Source organism: Gracilinanus agilis, chromosome 3 (genome assembly GCF_016433145.1).
Source record: "Gracilinanus agilis isolate LMUSP501 chromosome 3, AgileGrace, whole genome shotgun sequence".
Classification (NCBI taxonomy): domain Eukaryota; kingdom Metazoa; phylum Chordata; class Mammalia; order Didelphimorphia; family Didelphidae; genus Gracilinanus; species Gracilinanus agilis.
In genome coordinates, this window is record NC_058132.1 from 454,379,364 (window position 1) to 454,402,974 (window position 23,611).

Sequence of the window (23,611 nt, forward strand, 5' to 3'; positions counted from 1 at the left end):
AAAGAATAAGATGTTTTTTTTGCATTTCTTTGAGAATGAGAGCAGCCAAAATAAGAAATAAGCAAACAGACTTGGGCATAATTTGCATTATTAATACCTGGCTACTTCACACACTGCCTGGTTTTCTGGTATTTAAAATATTGGTCCTAGCCTTTCTTGTTTTGAGGCTTATTCCCTTTAAAATATATTTTTTAAAAAATCATATAACAATCTGGTATTAACTCATAGGAAGCATAAGCCTGGAATATTTGCATATAGTGTAGTTTTTACTTGTGGTCCTTTACTTTAACATGCAGGTTTTTAAAGTTGCAACTTTGATGAGAGGATGAGGGTTTTCTGCCCATTCAAAATAGACATGGTAACTTAAAATAATATTTTTGAGTTTTCTCTTCAAAGGGATCAAACATGATTCAAACACTTAACAATGTATAACCAAGCATTGTCTAAAGTAAAGGACAGTGCACATTTAGCATAATACCTGCAATATCCATATTTCACCATTTCTCTATAGTTCCCTATTTCTAACCTGGTACCACCATGGTCAACTCATTATAAACAGGCCTAATGACGATTTTTACAGTTAGACCCATTAAACAGCCTTCTTTCTGCAAGTTAAATTGTAAATCTTTCATGATCAAGTAAATGCTATGCCACAATTTTTAGAATCATAGAACAGTGCCAATCCATTCAAATGAAATTAATGTTTCACAAAGCTGACAGGCCAGGCCACTGCAAAATCTTGCTACTGCCCAACTCTAGAATCTTCCTTTCACATATTAGTGGAGATGATTTGAAATTCTCATAGGCTATTAAGTAGAAGTGCCTTCTAAGAATTATGTTGTCTTTTTTTTTTGGAGGGTGAAAAGTTACATTACTATACCAGGAAATAGTATCTTCATATTAAGGAAATGTTACCACTACAGAGTCCTGCTAATGGTAAGCCTGTATGTATCCCTTAACAAAAATCTTATGTTTTTTTTTGTGTGCAAGGGGCAGGGACAGAGAAAAAATGGACAAGGCAACACACACATGCATTCTTATGAAAGGAGGGGAAAAAATGAGGCAGATGTGCAACACAGTTGTGGAAAATTTATAGATTAAAACTATTCAAAGCTGCTAGGCAGCTTCCTGTACCACATAAGTCCAGTAGTTCTAAGAAAATACAGATATGGTAGAAAAAGTAAGAAATTTTTCACCACAAAGCCAATAGTTACCACCAACAGAGAAAGTTATACACAAAATATATCTCTCAATACAGTGTTTACACTTCATTTTAGTCAACTGAATCAGTGTCAGGAACAGAACTCATGGACACAGTCTCTTGAGAACCATCGCCTTCACCTGTTGCATTGTGCTCAGCCTCTACGGAAATCCCAATTTCTTTTTTAGAGGGAGTTTTCAGCTTTTTGTGGGAATCAAGAAGAGTGCATGGCTGTAACACAGGCACTGTTTGATCTACATCTGCTTCTTTTACAGAAACTTGTTCCTTAAGGACTTCCACCTTCTCGTTGAGCTCATTTCTTTCTGTCTGGAGAGCCCTGCACAGCTTCTCTAATCGCTCCAGTTTTATTTGAAAGGCCTTGTATTCTTTATCTCGAACAGTTTTCTATAAATAAAATCAACAAAGGGTTTATCTAAATAGGTTAAATACCAAATTAGAATTTTATGCTCTTAAGTCCTAGAAGTACCATCTAAACCCCACAGAAAGTTGTAGTTGCACCTTATTTATAAGTGGCCAAATAATAGACACTACCCTAATTTTAACAGTACAATTTACATTTATACAGCCAGCATTAATATTTTCTTGCATCTCAAAAATTTAAGCATTAAAAGAGAGAGCTTCAATTCCAACATTAAAACATTTAGCACTTTAGAGTTATTTAGAATGGATAGAGAAAGTTAACCAAGACATACTCAAGTGTGTTTTTAGGAGAATGAAGGAACCAGCAAAATCAATTCTGGCAAATTTTATTTTTCACATGTACTGAGCTAACTTAAATTCACTCCCTCCCCTCCAATAATGAATTTTGAAAATATGGTTGGACATGGTTGTATTGTAACTTTCCTGAAGTTTATCACATACACACAAAATGATAGGTATATAAAAGAAATATTTCCACTACTTCCCCCCCTCCCCCCCCTTAGTCTTTTATTCACCTGTTTTAAAAAAGTGATTTCTTTTTCTGAGGCTATATCAAGGCAAAAACATTTGTTGAGATCTTTACTTGCTGCTAACCTAGAATTAATTTGTATTTCTACAAAATGCAAGGGGAAGGAAAGGAATTAATTATCAGATGACTCCTATATAAGAATGGACGCAATCAACTATTATTAAAACAAGCTTAAATACTTTTGCTCAAAGGAGCATAAGATGACATAACTGGGGGAAAAAGTATAATTAACATTTACGTACTCATCAATGTCCAAAGAAAAACATAACTATATAGCTATGGACAGAGAAAGATTCCTAGGCAGTGAAGAAATTCTGCCTGACTTTGGTAGGTATGTGGAAGACAGGAATTAATGAACACACATAATAGTTCTAATAATCTGTACTCACCTCTTCAGCCATTTGCAGAAGTGCCTTATTGTTGTTTTCCCATTTAGTACGCCAAACTATTGTTTCTTTTTCCAGTTTTTTAATTTTCTTGGTCATCTGAGAATTATTCAATAGACAATTACTGACCACAACAAATTTTTATGGCTTTAATTCTTAAAAGTGAAGAATTTTAAAAGTCTTAATAATTCAGCTATTTTCTTCCTGTGTACTTCTCCCCAATTCTGAAAAGGATAAAAAACTTCTACCAATCTTAAGACACAGACATATCCCCCATACCTCAATATTTGTCCCCTGTATTAATAAACCCATTCCTGGCAACCCTGATTTTTCTCAAATATTTTCCTTTATCTTTTTAATCCCTCCATGACCCCAACGCCTATTGTCTAAAACTACTGCATACATATACTTCTTTACAGCACTCAGGTTTTCCCACTTCTGTAATCTATCTTGTTGATTTGACACCCTTCTACTCCTTGGTTTGGGGAATACTACACACTCTTCTTATATAACTCCAACCACTTCTGCTCTGAGATCTCACTGGTTCCTTCATTCTCCTGATAATACACAGGAATTTATTTTGGTTAACTTTCTTCATTTTCTTATTTGGTGACCTCATGGCTTCAGTTACTACCTTCTGAACAATTACTACTCACCAATCTATGTTCTCCAATTTGTGACTCAAAACCTGCTAAACATTGTTTTAATATCTCATGACCTCATCCTTCCAAGCCATGACAAGAAATTTCATAGTGATCTTGAACACATCTTTTTATCCTCACTCTACACAGCAAATTAGATGCCAACTGATTCTACTTAGACAATCTTTCTAGAAGCTGACTCCTTTTATCTACTTCTTTTACAACAATCCTAATTTGATTCTCTATCCTTTCACCAACTCTTCGTTTACATTGCTGTGATCTTTTCACTCCTCCTCTACTAAAAAACCTATGGTGGCTCTTCCTCAGAATTGAGTATAAACTCTTGGCTTTTAAAACTCTTTACTAATTGTCTCCAAGATTCCTCACCAGTTTTGTCTCACACCACTATTAAAATGTGAGCTTCTTGAGAACAACATTGTTCTGCTTTTCTATTTGTATCCCCAGCGCTTAGCACAGTGCTTTTACATACATAGTAAATGCTTAATAAATGCTCATTCAATCCTTCATATAATCATATTCCAGGGGGTATTTTAATTTTTGTGTTTTTATCCCCAGAAGTGCCTAGCAAAAAGTAGTCATTTAAGAGCTTAATAAATTAACTGACTCACTGATCTTTCATTTACACCGTGCCCTCTTCTCAAGCCTTTGTTCACACAACCATCCTTCCCCCTCCCTTCTTTCCCAGGTCACATCTTTTAAATACCCAGTGCCTAGCACCATGCGTTGGGCATAGTAGGTGCTTATTAAATGTTTGCTGAACTGAACAGCCAATAACAGAGGGACTACTATGAACTTGCTGTGGTAGCAGCTAGAATAGTACTAGGGAAGAGACATTATGAAAATGCTTTGTTGAATGTCAAAGGAAACCTTACATGCACAATAATACATGTGTGTCTAAATTTACATTATGTGCACTAAAAGTGTGTCAAACGACTACAGTTTAAAGATAATGGGTTTTTTTCCTACCCTTTTATGAAAATCCCACTAGATGATAGTAGGGACCAATTAAAGTAAAGAGTACTTAACTGGGAGAAAGGAAGATAAAAGAGAGTTCTACATTACAATTAAATTTGCCACTGACTGTTGTATTATTTTTTAAAAGTCAATATTGAGAGGTGAGGGAAAACTAGGAAGGCCATTATAAAAAGGTTAACCAGAATATCCTTTGTTTTGGAGGGAATTAAAAAGGAATATATACTTCAACTAACTGGTTCTTAGCTTTAATATCCTCACATCTCCTTACTAATATACAAAAGTCCTCATTTGTGCAATTAGGAAAAATAAAGGTTTACGATATGGCAAGGATAATCAATGGACAACCCACATACTCCAGTGGTATGGTGATGTCAAGATAAATTTGAAGAATGCCCTCAGCATACTGGGTGGAGCCTCTGTGGCAAACTATTGGTATTCTTCTTCTTAAGACTTATCTAGGGACAGGGCACACAACAAGACTGGCAAACACAAATGAACTGTAATTTACAGAACTGCAGAGAATCTCCACATTCTAATCACAGATCCTGAGTATAAGTTGAAACTAACCTTTCTAAAATAAAATGCTCAAAGTTCAACATTACAAATTGATGGACTCAATTGATTTTCAATATATTAAAAGGTATAAATAACTTCACTGAGATATCCAAATATATTTCTTAAAAGTTTTTTATTTTTTTAAAACACCAATAAGCTGTATATCTCTTTCAAATACAATCCTCACTTCTAGTTTAAAGTAAGGCCAAGTTTTCTGCCCTTTTTTAAAGTTGATGTGACTGCTTTTCACTGTGGTACTGACTGCAGTCAAAAATGGCATATTATCACCATTATTGAGGTCTCTGGACTAGAAAGAGAAAATCCCTCTGCCTACCCAGGTTCAAAGGATCTTCAGGCAGAATAATTGACTGTAAAACTCTTTTGTTTTCATCTTCGTAGTACATTTGGATGAACCAAAAGGTAAATACTGGTGCAAACAAATTCTCTTGGTCATCAACAGGAGCAACACTCATACTTTAGTTCATAACCAGTACAAAAGAAAGGGGGGATGATGATGGGTAATGAGTGTTTCGGTGAAGATACATGTTGATTTGTACTATGAGGAAACCATAACTTTTGAAGCAAAATTACCCATTCTAATGGGTATGAGGTGTAATGTGTTATTGTGGAATGATATTCTGGGTCACAGATTTCTTAGTTTTTCTTTATTCCTACAAGTGCTGGCATATGGGGGTGAGTGGAAACAGAGAGGGAGGGAACAAAACCCTATGTTGGTGGAGCAATAAAAAGGATGAGAATAATTTACAAATAACTTTTATACTGAAAGGTCCATATCATTCACCATAGTTTAACCATTGTAAAAATACAAATGTACTATGTGTTTTCTACATCAAATTATATAATTAATTGAAATACTCAAGCTCTCCCTGATGTACTCTTTTCCATAAGGAGCCCCCTTAGTGCATTGTAACTGTGTTAATAGATCATTAATTAACCACTTAAGTATGGGCTACGGTCAGGTAAATGTTGAGAGCTACTATCAATGAAAGATCAGAAATGTAAAACATCACTGAAATGATATATGTAAATCAATATAAAAAACGGACATCCACAACTAGGTATGTCCAAACAAGCTATAATCAGTTAAAATAACACTAACTTAAATAAATTGTGTCTGGGGGATAGTTAAACCTAATAATCTACTAAAAATCCTGCTAGTACCTTTTCCATTTCCTGCCTGAAGGTTGTAAAAAGTTCATTGCTTTTTGCCATGGTAGTCTGGAATTCTTCAAACTTATCCATATAAAGAGAAAGCTATAGGGAAAAAAATATTAAATATTCTGAGTCTCAGATTAAAAAGTGCTTTTAGACAAAGGCTTCCTGAAGCAATAAAGTTTAAACATTATTTCCGTCTTATAAGAAATATTATGCAAAAATGAGACTTTATATGCCTCCTTAATTAGGAGACAAAATTTATCCCAAACGTTGGATACTCCAAGAATTACATATAACCCATATATAATCAGAGCCCATTTAGGCAACCAGTTATTGAAATGCCATTACACACATACACATACACACATATATTTAAAGTCAAACATAACAAATGTTGCACAACAAAGTATCAACTGTTCATATAGCAGTTTTGTTTTCTGTTAGTGACCCTATTAGCAATATTTATAACTCAAAAATTCCAAAAGTTTCTTAATGATTTGTCACTTGATGTTTAAGTACTTTAATCCTCAAGAAGCAAAGCCCAAATGAACTAAGGAAAATTGTTTTAGGCTTACAAAATTTATATAGTAAGAACGAAGACAAGATCTTTCCTAGCAAGAATTCAGAAGCAGAGAAGCCGAGTAAGGGTAGGACAGAGAAAATGGACGAATCTTTATACCTGTTAACTTATTTGTACAAATTGGTGTGAATTTACAATTAGCCAAAAGATTATTTATTGACCATCCACTATGTACCTAGCACTGTACCAAGAACTGGGGAGCAGAGGAGAAATTTAACAAGGTTCCACTTTCTGCTTCTATCTGCATAAATTAGAAACTGGTAATGCCATACCAAATCTTCATTTGTTACCTTCTTTCTTAGTGGGGAGCTGGCATCTGCTAGCTAACTATCCCTACCCAGAGATCTTTAGCCAAACTGAATGAATTGAGAGACTGAGAGAAGCTATCTATCTATGCTTTCTGATGACATTCTGGGAAATGGCTCACGAACTGAGAAGCAGGCAAAACAAGTAACTGGGAGAAAGGGAGGTTATATGCCTGCCACACCTTTTTTGTCACTGAAAGACCTAAGAAATATGACTACATCCCACAATATCAATTCTACTACTTTCATTCCTTTGGGATTTGGAGATTTGTGAATCTTCAAGAGTCCACTTTTAAAATAAAAATGCAAGGAGACACCAGGGAAAAGACCCTATTTTACCTAGTAATTAACTCTTGAGAGTTTAGTGAACACTAATTTGTTGACAGCCAAATAAACATAAGAAACAGGACACCACAAGGGTGTGAGATAGGCAAGAAGGGTGTGCAGAGAGAAAAAACTGCCCTGACTCCTAGAGACAGATTATGCCTATGTCATAATTATAGTCGGGGCCGGCAATGAACTTCATGATAACTTGCAACCACAGGTATGGATCATCTTCCTCTCTATTGCTCAATATTTTTATATTAAAAATTAGCCTACCATTCATGAATTCTTCCAAGTTACCTGCTGTTTGAGTTGTGCTTCCTGCTGTTTCATTTGTTCACATTTGTGCCGTGACTCTGTTGCTTCCTTTAACAACTGGAAAAAATAGAAACACACCCTGGCAATACTAATACTGAAATAAGGTGAATAAAATGGCATATATTATAAAATAAAAATTAAAACTCAATATACCTAAATATTTTAAGGAAGAATTACATCTTCAGATATAACTATTCATTTGCTTAACCCGTTATCTTTTATCTAGATGATCACTGAAATAATAATGGAACTTGTGAAATCCTTGATCAGTTCTTGATTTCTACTACTAATATAGCTTATATCATTTGTTTGAACTCTTTGGGCCAAATCAAATGTAGGTTGTTTGTTGCCATTCCATATTTCTTCCTCACTCAAATAGTTCAGTTTTTAATCATTGACTACCTGGGCTTTGGTGCTCATGCCATCAGAAATTAATTCTGCATTTCTTTTAAGGCTACTAAGAGACCTATGTTACTTTAAATTGGATACTCATGAAGTCTAACCAACAGTATGAGGATGATAGTACTTCACACAAACATTCTTGCACACGAAATTGTCTCTAGTATTTATTTTCTCATTGAATGAGAAAACCTCACTCAAGAGCAAATTAGCTTTAGATTCTGAACAAGTAACTTCTCCTTATGTCCCAGTTCCCTAAGATAGAAAATAAAAGCATGTTCGGAGAGATGCTTCTTAGCTGATAACGCAGAAAGTTTCTTCAGGGTTTAATAAAGTCACTCAATTGCTCCATGAAAAGTTTCATTATATCCGACTTAAAAGGAATTTTGTTTTGTTATTAACTTTCTAACTAAAGCATCAGAACCATCAGAATATGGGATCTCCCCTTTTAAAGATGAGATATTTAAAATGTACTTTTCTTATGCAAAAGGTAGGGGGCAGGGGGCAGCTGGGTAGCTCAGTGGATTGAGAGCCAGGCCTAGAGACGGGAGGTCCTAGGTTCAAATCTGGCCTCAGACACTTCCCAGCTGTGTGACCCTGGGCAAGTCACATTGCCTACCCTTACCACTCTTCTGCCTTGGAGCCCATACACAGTATTGACTCCAAGACAGAAGGTAAGGGTTTAAAAAAAAAAGGTAGGGAGCAGTCTGACACAGTTTGGTGAACAACACTCACATTTCTAATCTATCAAAGAAGCCCTTCTTAGAACAAGAGTCTCTACAAACTAAATACCAATAGCCAGTGAAGTACTGCAAGGTGATCTTAAGTTTCTAAAGGAAGACACAAGCTCAAATAGATCCAGGTAGCAGGAAAAGCTTCTTGCATAGACTTGGTAATGTACTACATAACTGTTGTGTAAGGACCACCTTAATTAAATGCAGAGGTTTACCACTAAGTTTGGTATAGGGTGAATTGTTCCTCTATAGCCAAATGCAGGCTATTATCTTTAATCTGCACCAGGGGAGGGAGGACTCCAACTTGATGAAACCCAATAAAGTATATTTACTGTTGAATATGCCTTTGCATTCAACCCCATGAGGCCTGAGAAGTTCAGGTTGCAAAGAAAAGGCATTTCAGATCCCATCTAGGTGGCCCAGGTAGAACAGCTATCAGTGGGAGAACTTGTGTCTCAATTGTCCTTCTAAGACCCCTTCCTGAATAGAAAAATGACAATTTTTCAGGCCTCCTATACCTCCAAGGTAACCCTCAGGCTTCTAAATCCTTGTTTTTCTCACCAAGGCTTCGTAGAAAGTTAATAACAAATTTCCCCTAATTAGAGAATGAGCTTCTTGAGAGCAGAACCTATTTTTTTCCTTTTCTATTTGTATCCCTGTTTCTTAGCATGACAAAGGGTATAGGGGTAAGCACTTGATACATGTTTTTTCATGCATTAAATAAAGTAATTATAGTTTGAAAATTGGAGAATTTTAATTCAAATCTTTTGGAAAACATGATGTCACCAAGAAAAAAATGTTAATATTACCACCATAGAGCATAGAGCAGAACATGGGAACTTTATAAGCCTTATAAATATAATAAAAATAGCCTTGACAGGGGTCTTTTATATTTTTCTAATAGATTGTACTATGGTAAAATTTTTCTAATAAAACAAGATAGAACTAGCTACTTTGTAGCATATTAAGAGGTAGAATACCTATACAATTCACCTGTATGGTAGAAAAACAAGGAACATTCCTCAAATGTTATGCCAAATAACTTAAAACTGAAATACAAATATTACAAATGAAGGAAGAGATTTACCACCACACCCCACCCCACTTCCCCAATCCCTAGAACTTACAAACTCTCTTTCTCTTTGATGTTTTTCCTCAGCTTCTTTTATGAGCTGTGTTGTCTGCTGAAGTTTGGCATCCACAAGCTGCTGCTGTAGTTCCTTATGCTTGAAAACTTTGTCTATATGCTATAGAAAAAGAATTTCATAACTGTGACTTATTAAATATTAATGTATATTTTAATAATATATACTGTTATATACCATACCAAACAAATGTCAAATACACTCTTCCTATAGTGCTGATTTAGTTACTATTAAATCATGCTTGACATTAGTGTAACTTGCAAAGCAATGACTAATTTTGCGTTTTGCCTTTGCAAATAGACAAATTGCTTTACATGAAACTGATGTATAGTTTTGAACCCAAAGAGGCCCAAATAAGCAGGACCCTCCACTTAGAGCCCACTGCAAAGCCTAAAGTACAGAAGTTGTTGAACAAGTTAAATGGATACCAGAGACGTCAGTTCTTAAGATTGCTGGCTTCTACACTTGATTTAATTGAAAATTAGTTTCAGTCTAAATCTGGAAAGAATAAGTGACCTAAATCACTGAGCAAATTCATAATATATTCCCATCTAGGGCAGGGTATGGGTGTTTTTCATTCTCTACTAAACTTTCCAAATGTCTTATTAATCATTCTACACTATATTAAAATAGTTTACTCTATCCTAACAGGGCAGTTATAAACTGCTTTTTAAATTTGAGCACAATGCCTCACATAAGCCTTAGAAATGCTATAATACTTAATCTAACTTCTTAATAAGCAAACATTGTAGATAAACTGCATTTATAACTGCAAATAATTGAGCCATAATGACCAACAAATTGGCAACACTATCTGTATCCTTCCATTGGAAACTTTTCTGTCTGTCCCTTTGGACTTCACTCTTTGCCTTATCTGTCATTGCCTTCTATGGCAAGAATGTGAGTGGTCAAGAAGGTTAATCAAAGGCCATTACTACTCCCAAGTGGCAATGTACTTCTTTACTGTACTCCCAAGGCTTGTACTTCTTTAACTCATTGTTTCAATAGCTGTGATCTATGAGTCAAAATAGCTGTGAATATCTTGGGTGGTGTATCATAATATTAGATAAAGGAAGAAAAAAAGTCTCAAATGAAAACAAGGCAGAAAAATCCAAATGGAAGATTGGAGTACATTCTAAAGACTCTTGGCAAAACCTCTATTAGTTTGGTCAAGCACCATATATATTATGAACAATATTTATTTATGAAAGCTGAGGAAGTGATGAAGTCAAACCTGGAGTTACAACTCTCTCTCTCTCTCTCTTTTTTTAAACCCTTAACTTCTGTGTATTGGCTCCTAGGTGGAAGAGTGGGAAGAGTGGACAATGGGGGTCAAGTGACTTGCCCAGGGTCACACAGCTGCTAAGTGTCTGAGGCCAAATTTGAACCAAGGACCTCCCGTCTCTAGGCCTGACTCTCAATCCACTGAGCTACCCAGCTGCCCATACATCTCATTTTTTAAGAGTCTAATCTAACCCTCTTTCAAACAAGTCTCAGACCACCTATTAACAGATATACATTTTAATTCCATTAATTTGGTTCTATTGCTTTCTTTCTATTTTATATATTTGTTAAGTATATAGTATGTAGTACATAAGTGCTAAGTTTATAAAATTCCAATGGTTTAAATCACATTTTAAGTAATAATAAATTATTTCTTGCAATAAAGAAAATATTTTATTAACTCATTTACCTCTTCTCGTAATGCATACTGTTCAATAAGTTTTTTCAACTTCTCTCCCAGTTCAATGTTTTCTTGTCGTAATTTAGCATTATGTATATCATGTTGTTCCAGCTGAGCTTGAATTTCATTTAAAGTAATTTGGAAATGTGCAGTTGCTTCTTTGCGTCTTTCTTCCTCTTCTCGTGCTTGCTGCATATTTTCTTCCTTTATGTCCAAAACAATTTTTATTAATGGTATATAAGTGTACTGATAAGAGACTCAGAAAGCATTTCCATTTTGATCCTAGTTAAAGCAAAAAGGAATACTGAAAAAAAAAAAACACAACACTTTAACTGAACAGCTTCTACTAAGGCTAAGAGACCACCATGGATAATAGTTTTTATACTATCTGCTATAAAATACTCATTCATATCTGACATGAACATGAAAACAATGAAGACCTGAAAAATCATGCACTTTTCCTATCTTACTGAACCTAATCTAGTCTCCCAGGAGACAACCCTCTCCATTGGATAGGAGAGTGAAGGACTGTCAGTCTTTGTGAGGCTACATGTTCCACATCAGTAAAAGTAAATTGAGGAAATCTTTCCCATCATTTATGTTGGCACTTTCTCTGCAGCTTATAGTTTTGAAGAAAGATGACTAGAGCACTAAGTTATATGCCTTGCTCAGGGTCATACAGCCACTACATTCAAGACTGTACTGAAACCCAGGCCTTTCTATCTTTGAGGCTGGCTCCCTTATCTATTACACAACTGATAGTTCTCTAAATAGCCCTAACCACAGTCATATCATTAATATATATTAATAACCAAACCCCATCAAGTTGTAAAATCATGCTTTAACAACAGCCAATCAACCCATTTTTCCCCCATGGCACTACTCTTCAATCTAATTCCATCTCATGCAGTGTTGGATTTTCCAGAACCAATTATATTAGTTGTACAGGATATTATGATAATAATATGATTATAAAACCTGATTAGATAATTATCAACTTTGTGATGGATAATGAATTGAGTGACAAAGATGAGCATGGCAAGAAGTTGGGGTCTTGGAAATAGGCATTAATTTTAAAATTACCATTTCAACACCATAAACAAGATTAAATATAGTGTATTTTAAACAGTGGGTTAGAGGATGAGTAAAAAATTATCTATATAATTAGAATGCATTACTATAACTTTTTATATTCTTTTTTCTAAACCACCATGCTTCCTACCTAGCAAATAATTATTTTTTACTTGGAAAAAAATATAATAAAGAAAAATGATCCTTGATTTCTGCACATGGTCTGATGATAGGTGATTCTTCTCATGAACCTGAGAACTTAGTGCAAGTCTTTTCTTCTCCTTAGGCAGCAGCCTTAAAAAAAAAGTAGGCATTACCTTCTTATTTCATTACTCCCAGCTATCACTGGGAGATATATAGGGCCAAGGGATTCTATTTAACTCAGAAATAAAGTCCCTATGTATAAAGCACTGTGTTAAGATCCTGCTAGTTACTGGGAAGAAAATGAAACCAAAAAAAAAGAACTGTCCCTCCCCACAAGGAGGTAATATTCTACTGGCATGTAAACTCTTTACCTCCTGCCTGGCAAGGAGCTAGCTGACTGTTGTACCCTACAATAATAATGGAAAGAGCTGTAGTAAAGTAAGAGGATGAATTTTAATACAGGCTCTACCATTCTCACCTGTGTAGAGCCAAGTCACAACCTCTCTGGACCTGTGACTTCATCTGTAAAACTGAAGTTGTCAGACTAGATTGGTGGTGTCAAACATTTCAAGTGTGGCCCAAACCAGATTAAAATAAAACTGAGAAATATTTGACAAAATAAATTTTAAAAGGAATATACAAACAAATGTATTTCTAAGTTTATGTGCAGCCTATAGGGATCCTTACATATGGTTTAGAGGTCCTGGTTTCTATTTGAGTTTGATATCTCAGGACAAGATAATCTCTTAAGGTTCGGCTTGGATCCTATGATAAGTTAAGGAGGGCAATAAAAATTCAGATTAGGGTGAGGCAACTAAGGGATTCCCCAGGGCACCAAAGATGCCTCACAGAGAGAGAGCCTATAGGAGCTACAATGAGAGCCCTGCTCTTTACCACAAAGGTTTCAAGAATCAAGTGCATTCCAGGCATGGTGGAATTTTGAAGTCTTAAAATCATTAAATAGGTCAGTTTGGTTGAAAAAAGTACATGAAAGGAAAGAAAAGGCAATAATCCTAGAAAGGTAGGCTACTGCCAAATCATAAAGGTTTTAAGTGCCAAAATGAGAACTTTTATTCCTAGAGGCAATAGTCATTGCCATTTTTACACATGATCACACACTTGTGGTTAAGAAAGATTATTTTTGAAAACTATGTGGAGGATGGGTTTGAAGAAATGGAGATGCAAGAGACTAGAGGAAAGGCAAAAGAATTCCCATTTCCCCAAAACAGACTTCTCTTAAAAATTTCCTTCTTATTATTGAGGATACCACTATCGATCTATTCACCTAAGTTACAACCTTCGAATTATCCTAGGTTTGAAGGACATTCTCTCAATCAAGCCACACCACCAATCAATTGCTAAGTTTTACTGATTCCATCTTGGTAAACACATCACTTGCCTCTGTCAGCTTCTCTCTACTCACACAATCACCTCTTTTCATCACCTCTCACCTGGACTAGAGCAATTAGTCTGCCTCTCAAGCCCTTCCATTTCAAAACTATCTTCCACACAGATGCCAAAGTAATTTCCTAAAGCACAGGACTTCATAGCACTCTAATCTCATCAACTCCCTAATATTTGTTGCTATAATCCAGAAGGAATGCTATGCAAAACACACAACAGACAAAACTACTATTATCTCCATTACCATAAAATTGTCATCTACTCAGACTACAATCAATCTTTCAAAATCTAATGTAAGAACATAAATAAAGTATGACTATACGCCCCAATCAAACTAGTAGTCTTCATTAAAACTCAAAATATACAGCCTGCCTTCCTTGTTATATTTAGTAGCCCCCGTGTTACTCTATAAATCAACTAAGTAAACACAGTCCTCTGAAATTGACTGTACAAATCACAAGCTCACCTTCAATGTCTTATTATGGCGCTGAAGTTCCCGGCAGAGAGACTCCAATTTACTTCGAGCTAGAATAGCCTTACTGTGCTCACTCTGCAGATGGACCTTCTCTTTCACAATCTGGGCTTGCTTCTTCTGAAGAATCTTCATCTGCTTTTGAACATTCCTACTCTCCTCTAGCTGAAATTAAGAAATATCTTAAATTTTATTAAGTATTAAAAAAAGTTAGTTATGGTAACAGAAAGAGTATATACTATGAAATCCACAAGCAATGTAAAATAAGAAACATTACAGCATAATGTTTTATTTTAAGCATTTAATCTAGGTTTTAAATACTTAATAGTTTCATAAAAGCATTACTACAATTTTTGCTTCCAAATTATATTTTCAAGTGTAGTAGGATAGCATAATAGAAAAATTTATTAGATTAGGAATCAGAAGCCTAGTTACAGTTCCACTGGTATCATTTAATTAGCTGGAAATTTAAATTTCTCAAAACGCTGTGTCTAAGTATGGAGATGGATGAGAAAAATGGTCAACCTATAAAGCTGTTCCTGCCAGCTCTAGAATTTTTATTCCTTTTCTTTTTACCTAGGATCTTTTCCTACTTTCTGTGTTTTAGGAATAATGTAAAAGAAGTGAAAAGAATCTCAGACAGAAGCAATAATAATCACACTTTTCTAAGACTTCTTTTTAAAGAGCAGTCAATTAACTGCTGAACCTTTTCAAGAATCAACATATTCATGCATATAAAGCAATTTTTATGAATTGCTATATTCAGTAAGGTACAAAGAGTAGGCAGTGTAGGATAAAAGAATACACTGGAATTATAGCTGGATTCAAATCCTCCTTGAGTATTTATTACTATATGGTTTTAGGCAGCATTTGTAAAATGAGAGCCAAAACAGGCTGTAAATTTTAGATTCTGCTTTTGTTTTGTTGAACTGAGGAAGATTTAGCCAAGTGTCAATTTATTGCTCTAAATTCTATGACTAAATAAATTATCCCATTTTAGAACTAAGAATGAAGTGATATACTTTATCCTAATTTCATGACTGACAAAGACAGATAATTTGAGAATTTATAAAATATTTTCTGAACCCAGAAGTGGTTTTTCATAGGAACAGACTTATAATGTCAAGAACAGGAGATCTTACATTTATTAAAACTTCTTGTTTAGGCTATTATCAAATAATGGTACAATAGAAAAGGAAACCATATTCAGATGAACATTAATTTTTCATCTGCCACAAAAAGACTAATTTTTATGACTGATCACTAATAAAAGTTACTTGGTTTACTGACCAAGAATTCACAATAATAATTTGATTTAATCAGACTATGTAAATATTTTTGGAAAGGCAAGGGCAGTATAATATAATAAATTGGTAGCTGTTTTAATTGTTAATATTCACATAGTTTCAATCTTTTTCACATAAGAATAGCAGGATTTCCAAGTTGACAATGGCAAAGTTAACTATTCTTGGCTTTCATTGTCTCAGAAAATATTAGGCTCCTAAATAAAGTAGGTTAAGCCTAGAACATCTTTATGCTTTCTAGTTCAATTTCCTTCACAAAAGGCAGTAAGAAATACTGAAAAGCACCTTTAAGTAACCAAAGTCACCTTTCTTAACATGTTTAATTACTGCTAGGGTAGCATAAGAGGACTGTTTTCCCAAATATTCCACTTTCTTCAATGGTGTTCCATCTAAATGATCTGAGCACCCAACTCTACCTCCTATTTCTGTTCTAGAATTGCTTAATGAAAAGATACTTGATAAATGATTTACAGTCTTTGGAGATAAATGATTTACAGTCTTTCGACATATATACCTAAGCTACTACAAAATTGTTACTACCTGAGAAATTTTTATTAACTGGAAATTCTCTAATCATGCTATTGTCTATACCTTCTAATTTTAAGTTATGCCATCAAATAAAGGTCAGGGAAACCAATCCTCTCCAAACCTCCTACTTCCTTACTCCCTTTTTAAAGGAATTTTAGTTTTAAGACCATTCTAATTCATGCAAGATTTATAAATTTACTACACATTTTGGCACATTAAATTTATGTGGATTTTTCTTCCATAGCTGAACATTACTCACAAGGTCAGCATATTTCTTACAAAGGGCTGCCAATTTTTCTTCTGGAGTTGAAAGAGTATTTAAGGCTTGCATCAACAATAAAACTTCTTTTCCTGACGGAAAGAAAAAATTGAAGGCAATGAGGGTTTTTTTTTTAATGGCTATCCTATCTCACCAAAGTTGCAGCAAGACCTCCTATCTGTAATTCAGAACATTTGATATACAGTGAGATTGATTTTACTTATATATAAAAACCAGAGACCATTCAAATTCAAAGATAGAAAAGTTAACTAACCAAATACTACATATAGAAGCATAAATAGAGCTTTGGCTAACATTCTCAATATTAGAGAATATGGTTTAATCTCCATGTAACACTAATTAATATCAGTTAAAAACAATGGACAGATTCAAAAACCCTAAAAAATAATTCCTACCCCAAAGAAACCAGAATTCAAATTTGGCCTCAGAAATTTAATAGTTATGTGATTCTGGGCAAATCATTTAATCTGTCTACATGAGTTTCCTCAACTGTAAAATGGGAAATATAAAAGTGCCTGCCTCCCAATGTTGATATGAATATTAAATATGATAACATCTGAAAAGTGCCTGGCACATAATAAGCACTATGTAAATAGTATAACTAAAAGTATTGAAAGAAATTTTAAGTAACAAATCTAGGAATTGGCCAATACAAAAAAAATTGATAAGATTAAACATAGCATGTTATTAGAAATACCAAATATGTCAAGCTCAGGAATATAATCCTGAGCTTCCATTTTTAATTATAACTCATTCTCAAACCTTTACTGTATTATACCTGGGCATAGACTGGGTCCATTAGTTGCTTTTTTTTTTCTTTAAACCCTTACCTTCCGTGTTGGAGTCAATACTATGTCCATTAGTTTTAAGAGTATAATTAGAATTTTATTTTGTTAACTTTTTGATCATTTTTATTAAAATAGGGAACTGGAAAACAGACTATGCTTATGAATTTTATATGGAAAAAACAGTAAGCATAAGAATTGAAGAAAGTATTATATAGTGGAAAATCAACCATTTCAAGTGATAAGTAAAATAAACGTGTAAGAAAACTCTTTATCAATTAGAATCTATTTGGAAAACCATATTCTTTTTTATTTTCTCTTATCTTCTGTCTTAGAATCAATTCTGAGTATTACTTCCAAGGCAAAAGAGCAGTAAGGGCTATTCAATGGAGGTTAAGTGATGTGCCCAGGATCACACAGCTAGGTTGTGTCTCAGACCATATTGAACCCAGGAATCTCCCATCTCTAGGCCTGGCTCTCAATCCACTGAACCACCTAATTGCCCCCTCAACATTATTTTTCTAAGCAAAGTTACTTCAATCTATATTAATTTCTATACAATCAATTCATTCATATATCTTCATTAATAAAAGATCATGTAGGGGGCAGCTGGGTAACTCAGTGGATTGAAAGTCAGGCCTAGAGATGGGAGATTCCTGGGTTCAAATCCGGCCTCAGACACTTCCCAGCTCTGTGACCCTGGGCAAGTCACTTAACGCCCATTGCCTAGCCCTTACCACTCTTCTGCCTTGAAGCCAACACACAGTATTAACTCTAAGACAGAAGGTAAAAAGAAATCAGATAGCTTTTTAAATAATAGCATTTATATCTTCTCATCTTTCATTATCATAGGTAACATATAAATGATGTGACCATTTTGACAACCTGCCTCTAATTCACTATAGACACTAGTTTTGCTGTTTTAGATTCACCCACTACAAAAAATAAACTTCACTTCTAATATATAGCACCAAAAATCATTAACTTTTAACACAACTGTAATAAAAGTTATCTGGGCCCTTGGTATTGGGGCTGTATTTCAAAAAAAAGTATGATAAATCTGTTATAGCCATTTCTATCTAGTTTAATACATGAATTCCTTTCAAACTCATGCCACTGTTATTAACATCTGCAAGAAAGGTAGAATGACTTGACCAAAGGCAAAACCAGATTAGTATATCCAGATACTTGGTTATTTCCTCAGCCAAGTCATCCTTTCTTTAGAAATAATTTAATTGAACATTGGAAATGAAGAGCAAGTCCCTAAAAACATTACCTAAAGTTTTTTCTTTGTTTTTGTCACTTTCTATGTCTTGCTGACCATCCGGTGGATCTGTACGAGCTTCTCGACCAGGTGTTTCCTCTCTTGATTCTCGTGTGCAATATGATGTGCTGACTAAATTACGATTCTTGGTTAAAAAGTTACTCTTTTCAACCTCCTCCAATGATTTTTTGCTATTTGAACCATGGCAATTAGATGCTTGATGTTGCAGAATATCATTTCGTTGAGCACTGCTTAACATGTCATCAGATTTTACACCTATGCCACAAATTCCAGCTTCTTCCATTGTGCCAATTATAAACTAGAGGGAACAGAAAGATTTAAATAAATTAATAAATGAATTTGAGGATCAAAATATCATTGGGTAACAAAAAAACAAACAACAAAACATTAGGTTTTGCCAAGGTCTAGCTCATTAAATACAATAGACTTCAATGAAAAAGAATGACACACCAATTGCATTAAGACAATGAATGTCTTTATCAAGTTACAAAATCTAATTTTATTTCAACACAAAAACCTGACACTTAAAACAATAAACATACTAAATCACATTTATATGGAAACAAGTCTTCCAACTTGTTTGGATAGGCTTTTTACTTCTTAAGAGATGTAATAAGTGCAGTAAATCATCATTCCCTTTAATTTTTCACTTCTCAACCTATATTTAAACTGTCATTTTTTACCATAGACTTAAGACTTAGAGGTAGAAATAATCTCAAGTCACATGTCATTTTTTACCATAGACTTAAGACTTAGTGTTACTACCCAGGAAGCTAAGTGATAGAGCTGAGATCTGAACTCATGTCTCCTGACCCAAATATAATCCACTACCCACTGCAGTCTGATGTCTTATAAAGTAGATAAACCCAATTCTGAACCCTCAAATGAAATATTGATGAAGGTTTCCTTACTCCTTTGGTAAAAAGAATTCTAATGAGGCAGAGCAACTCCTTGGTGGAATACACCTGCATTTAGATTTAACAGGCCTATGAGGTCATAAATATCAAGCATTTTACAAACCTTCAAAGGAGTTAAAAAGTGCTCTAAGAAATATCAGCTATTATATTATTGAAGCCATTATTTACACCTATAATTAATTTTAATTCCTATGTCAATCTATCAATTCTAGAACATATAAATTGACTGGTAACAGAAAAGCAACTCAGATGAGTTATCAGCTATCCCAATAGTAGGTATCAATGTTAAAATGAATTACAATTAAAAAAGTATATTCCTTCCCTCTGGAGAAGAAATCAAGTTTCGGGTACAGAATATTACATGTAAGACTGGTTTTTATTCAACTACTCTTTCTCCTCTCCTTTTAAATCTTTAATACAAAGGATTGCTTAGAGGGGAAGTGATATTAAATAATGAAGGCAATTTAAAAATAAAAGATAATTTCCCTCCCAAAAGTCGGGAAAAGAAAAAAAAATATTAACACTAAAACAGTAACTCATCCCTTCAGGTAGATTTTTCTTTAAATTGGTACCCCTCCTCCCAAATTCTAGTGTGAAAAATACTTTTAGGCAAGACACTTTGAGCTCTACAGGTATGACACTTTATTGAGCAGGAATCTGCTTGCCCACTAATGCTTACCAAGTTGAAGACATACATAGCTCAATCTGTGAGGAAAATTCAGCCCAATGACAAATAAATTCAGAATCCATGTATTTTAAATCATACATTCAAGTAAAATATTACCTATTTATAATAAGGCTCAAACTAAGTCTCAATATGCAAGTCAAATGATTTGGTTTAAAATCCTGATATGGAGTAATTGAAGGAAATTATTATAGTATAACTATAAGAACCTACATATAGTTGGCTGGGGGGGGGGGAATCACTGACTTGACCAAACCTAATTTTTCAACAATAAATTATCCTTGTGTCCCATTTCCCAGAATTTTGAGGGAATAAAACCCTGCCTGTTTCAAAATAATTCTTAAAGTAGAACTGTAAACTGAAAAAATTCTAGAGACTCCAGACCACTTCAGTATCTTCTTGTCTCAAAAACTAAATAAGCATCTTAATGAGTATCTTTGAAATGTGAAATTAAAAGTGAAAAAGAAGTGGCAGGTTGTTAAGATGCACAGCTCAGCAATTCTTTTGACAAAACAGACCTAAATCCTATTTTGTAAGGTAGCTGACATGGGTATTAAAATATACTTGGGCTCTTCCAAACTCTAAGTGACACAAAATAAATTGGTTTAAAATAATAATTACATACATGTATGGACTGAATTGCTTGCCAGCTCCAAAAGAGGGGAGGGAACACCATTTGGATCATATAACTTTGGAAAACTACAAATTAATTTAAAATAATAATTACATATTAAAAGTCATTTACAAGGGGGCAGCTGCTGGGTAGCTCAGTGTATTGAGAACCAGGCCTAGAGACCAGAGGTCCTAGGTTCAAATCTGGCCTCAGACACTTCCCAGCTGTGTGACCCTGGGCAAGTCACTTGACCCCCATTGCCTACCTTTAACCACTCACTCTTCTGCCTTGGAGCCAATACACAGTATTGACTCCAAGAAAGAAGGTAAGGGTTTAAAAAAAAAAAAAAAAAAGACATTTACAAGCAGGTTTCTATTTGTTATTATTTAACCAAGCCATCATCAAAATATTGTCTAAACAGTCAAACTTTGGAAAATCCTTTCCTTTTTTCATAAATCCATGGTTTACAACTAGCACTATTTAACAAAATGAGGTCTGTTTCACATGTGAAAAAACATTACATATTGCACTGGATATTCTGATGATACACTGAGCTTCAGAATGAAGGTCTGAGTCAATTATGTACTTTTCTTATTTTTGTCTTGTTTTTCTACCCTCCTTCATTTCCATATTTATATTCATCACTATCTCCCCCCCCCCTCCTTAGGAAGCTGACCCTAATAACAAAAAAATTTTTTAAATGTGGAGAAAGAAGGTGGTGAAGCAGTTCAACAGAACTAACCAAGCACATCTAGTGTAACAGTACATGTGATGCTGTACATGCAGTCTTCCATCTCTGCAAATAAAAGGGAGTTGAGGGGAGTATATTTTCTGCTCTCTCTGGGATAGGCTTATAATTAATTGTATACAACATTTAGTTTCAATTTCTTTGTCTTTCCTTTGTCCTTCCATTTACACTGTTGTGGTCACTGTATATTGTTCTCCTGGTTCTACTTATTTCTTCATTCAAGTTCATATTAAGTTTTTCATGCTTCTCTAAATTGTAAAAAAAAAAAAAAAAACCTTCCCTGGGCCTCAGTTTCCTCAGCCATAAAATTAAGATGGCTGGAAACTTTGAGGCCCTTTCCAAATCTTAAGATTTATATTTGTTTAGCTATTGTTTCTAGTTCTTTGTTACCATATTTTTTTTTTGGGGGGGGGAATCATCTATATGGAGGCCCTTCAGTCTTTTCTTGGCTAGCCATATATCATCTGATTTAAGGTCTAGATGAATATTCAAGTTTTTTCAGTCATCTTTATATAATTTGAAGTAGATCTGAATTCTATTAAGCTTCAGAGGTCTAAGTAAATCTTGTATAAAATGAACCAATTCTGATCCTTGAAGCAAACAAGATGCAAATCATTTTGAAAGACTATTAAATAAAAATTTTAAAAATTAGAATACTTTTCCTCAACTCCTTCCTCTCCATTTTGCTACATACCCAATCTGTTGTCAAATCTTGCTGTTTCTTACCTCCAACTCCTTCCTCTCCATTTTGCTACATACCCAATCTGTTGTCAAATCTTGCTGTTTCTTACCTCCAACTCCTTTTCTTTTTAAGGACCTTATAGTTCAGACCTTCATCACCTCCTTACCTAGACTATTGCATCAGCCTTCTAATTGGTCTTCCTGATCTGACTCATCACTTCAATCTACATTCCACAAAGAAGCTAAAGCAATTTTCATTAAGTGTAGATCTGCTGTGTCACTCAATAAACTCCAGGAACTTCCTACTGCCTCAAAAATCAAATATAAATTCTTATTTAACCTTTTAAAGATCCTCACAACTGGGCCCCAAATTAATCCTTCCAGCCTCATTGGATATCACTCCCTTTTTGTACTCTGCAAATGTACCCAAATGGGGTTTCTCTCTGTTCCTCCCCTATAACACTCCAATCCCTCCCATCTGCATTCCTTTAAACTAGTTTGTCTCCTATGTCTCAAATGCATTCCCCCCATCTCACTTCCACCTCACAAAATCCCTCTTTTCTTTCATTCAGTTCAAGTATTACTTTCCACCTGAAAATTTTTCCAAATCCCTTCAATTGCTAATGCACTCCCTTGAAAGCTAGCATGTATTTAAATATTTTGTATTTATTGACTATATACTTATTTGTTGCCACCCTGATAGAATATAAACTCTTTGAAAGTGGGATTTAATTTCATTCTGAATATAAATAATGTAATATAAATTATAATAAATAATATAAATTAGTAAAAGACATATGGCAAGTCCTTAACAAATATTTCTTAATCAATAAACTATTTGCTCATCCTCTTGGGCCTCCGCTGGCATATGGACAACAAAATCCTATAGGTAGACAGCAGAATCACTGAAGGAAAAATTTTTCTTCTAAATTCGATGAAAAAAATAAAAATCATATTGCCCTTAAATCTTGACAGTTCAGTTAAATAAGGGCATTATAATGAAGACAAATCACTAGCAAGTTGTTTAATAACTCAGTTTCATTCAAGTTTTGTGATAGCTACTTTTGATTAAAAAAGAAAAAACCTACCATTGAAGAACTTGGCAGCATGTAGGTCTCCAACAAATTCAAAAACGGGAAAAAAAAAATCTCACAAAAGAAAAGGTATAGACTATCCCATAATCAACGGGGAGCCATAAAAAGGTAAGAGATTAGAAATCGGGTGTTTCACATCTCATGTCCACATCCTTCAAATACTAAGTTCATATGATCTATAACAAG

General features: G+C 34.4%; 1 protein-coding gene across 4 annotated transcripts in view; it reads right to left on the reverse strand.

Moving 5' to 3' along the window:
* Positions 1 to 1,069: 1,069 nt before the first annotated feature.
* TXLNG (taxilin gamma) overlaps positions 1,070 to 23,611 on the reverse strand; it is a 64,885-nt gene continuing 42,343 nt past the window's right edge. For 2 of the 4 annotated variants that reach the window (XM_044670343.1, XM_044670342.1), the window contains exons 2-10: positions 18,679 to 18,985; positions 16,597 to 16,688; positions 14,500 to 14,670; positions 11,424 to 11,618; positions 9,713 to 9,832; positions 7,435 to 7,509; positions 5,932 to 6,024; positions 2,561 to 2,656; positions 1,070 to 1,606 (exon numbers count right to left, since the gene is read on the reverse strand). In XM_044670343.1, coding sequence (XP_044526278.1) covers positions 1,274 to 1,606; positions 2,561 to 2,656; positions 5,932 to 6,024; positions 7,435 to 7,509; positions 9,713 to 9,832; positions 11,424 to 11,618; positions 14,500 to 14,670; positions 16,597 to 16,688; positions 18,679 to 18,985 — 1,482 coding nt within the window. In that variant the 3' untranslated portion in view covers positions 1,070 to 1,273. The remainder of the gene's footprint in view (positions 1,607 to 2,560; positions 2,657 to 5,931; positions 6,025 to 7,434; positions 7,510 to 9,712; positions 9,833 to 11,423; positions 11,619 to 14,499; positions 14,671 to 16,596; positions 16,689 to 18,678; positions 18,986 to 23,611) is intronic. The other 2 variants (XM_044670344.1, XM_044670346.1) reach the window with 2 other exon arrangements.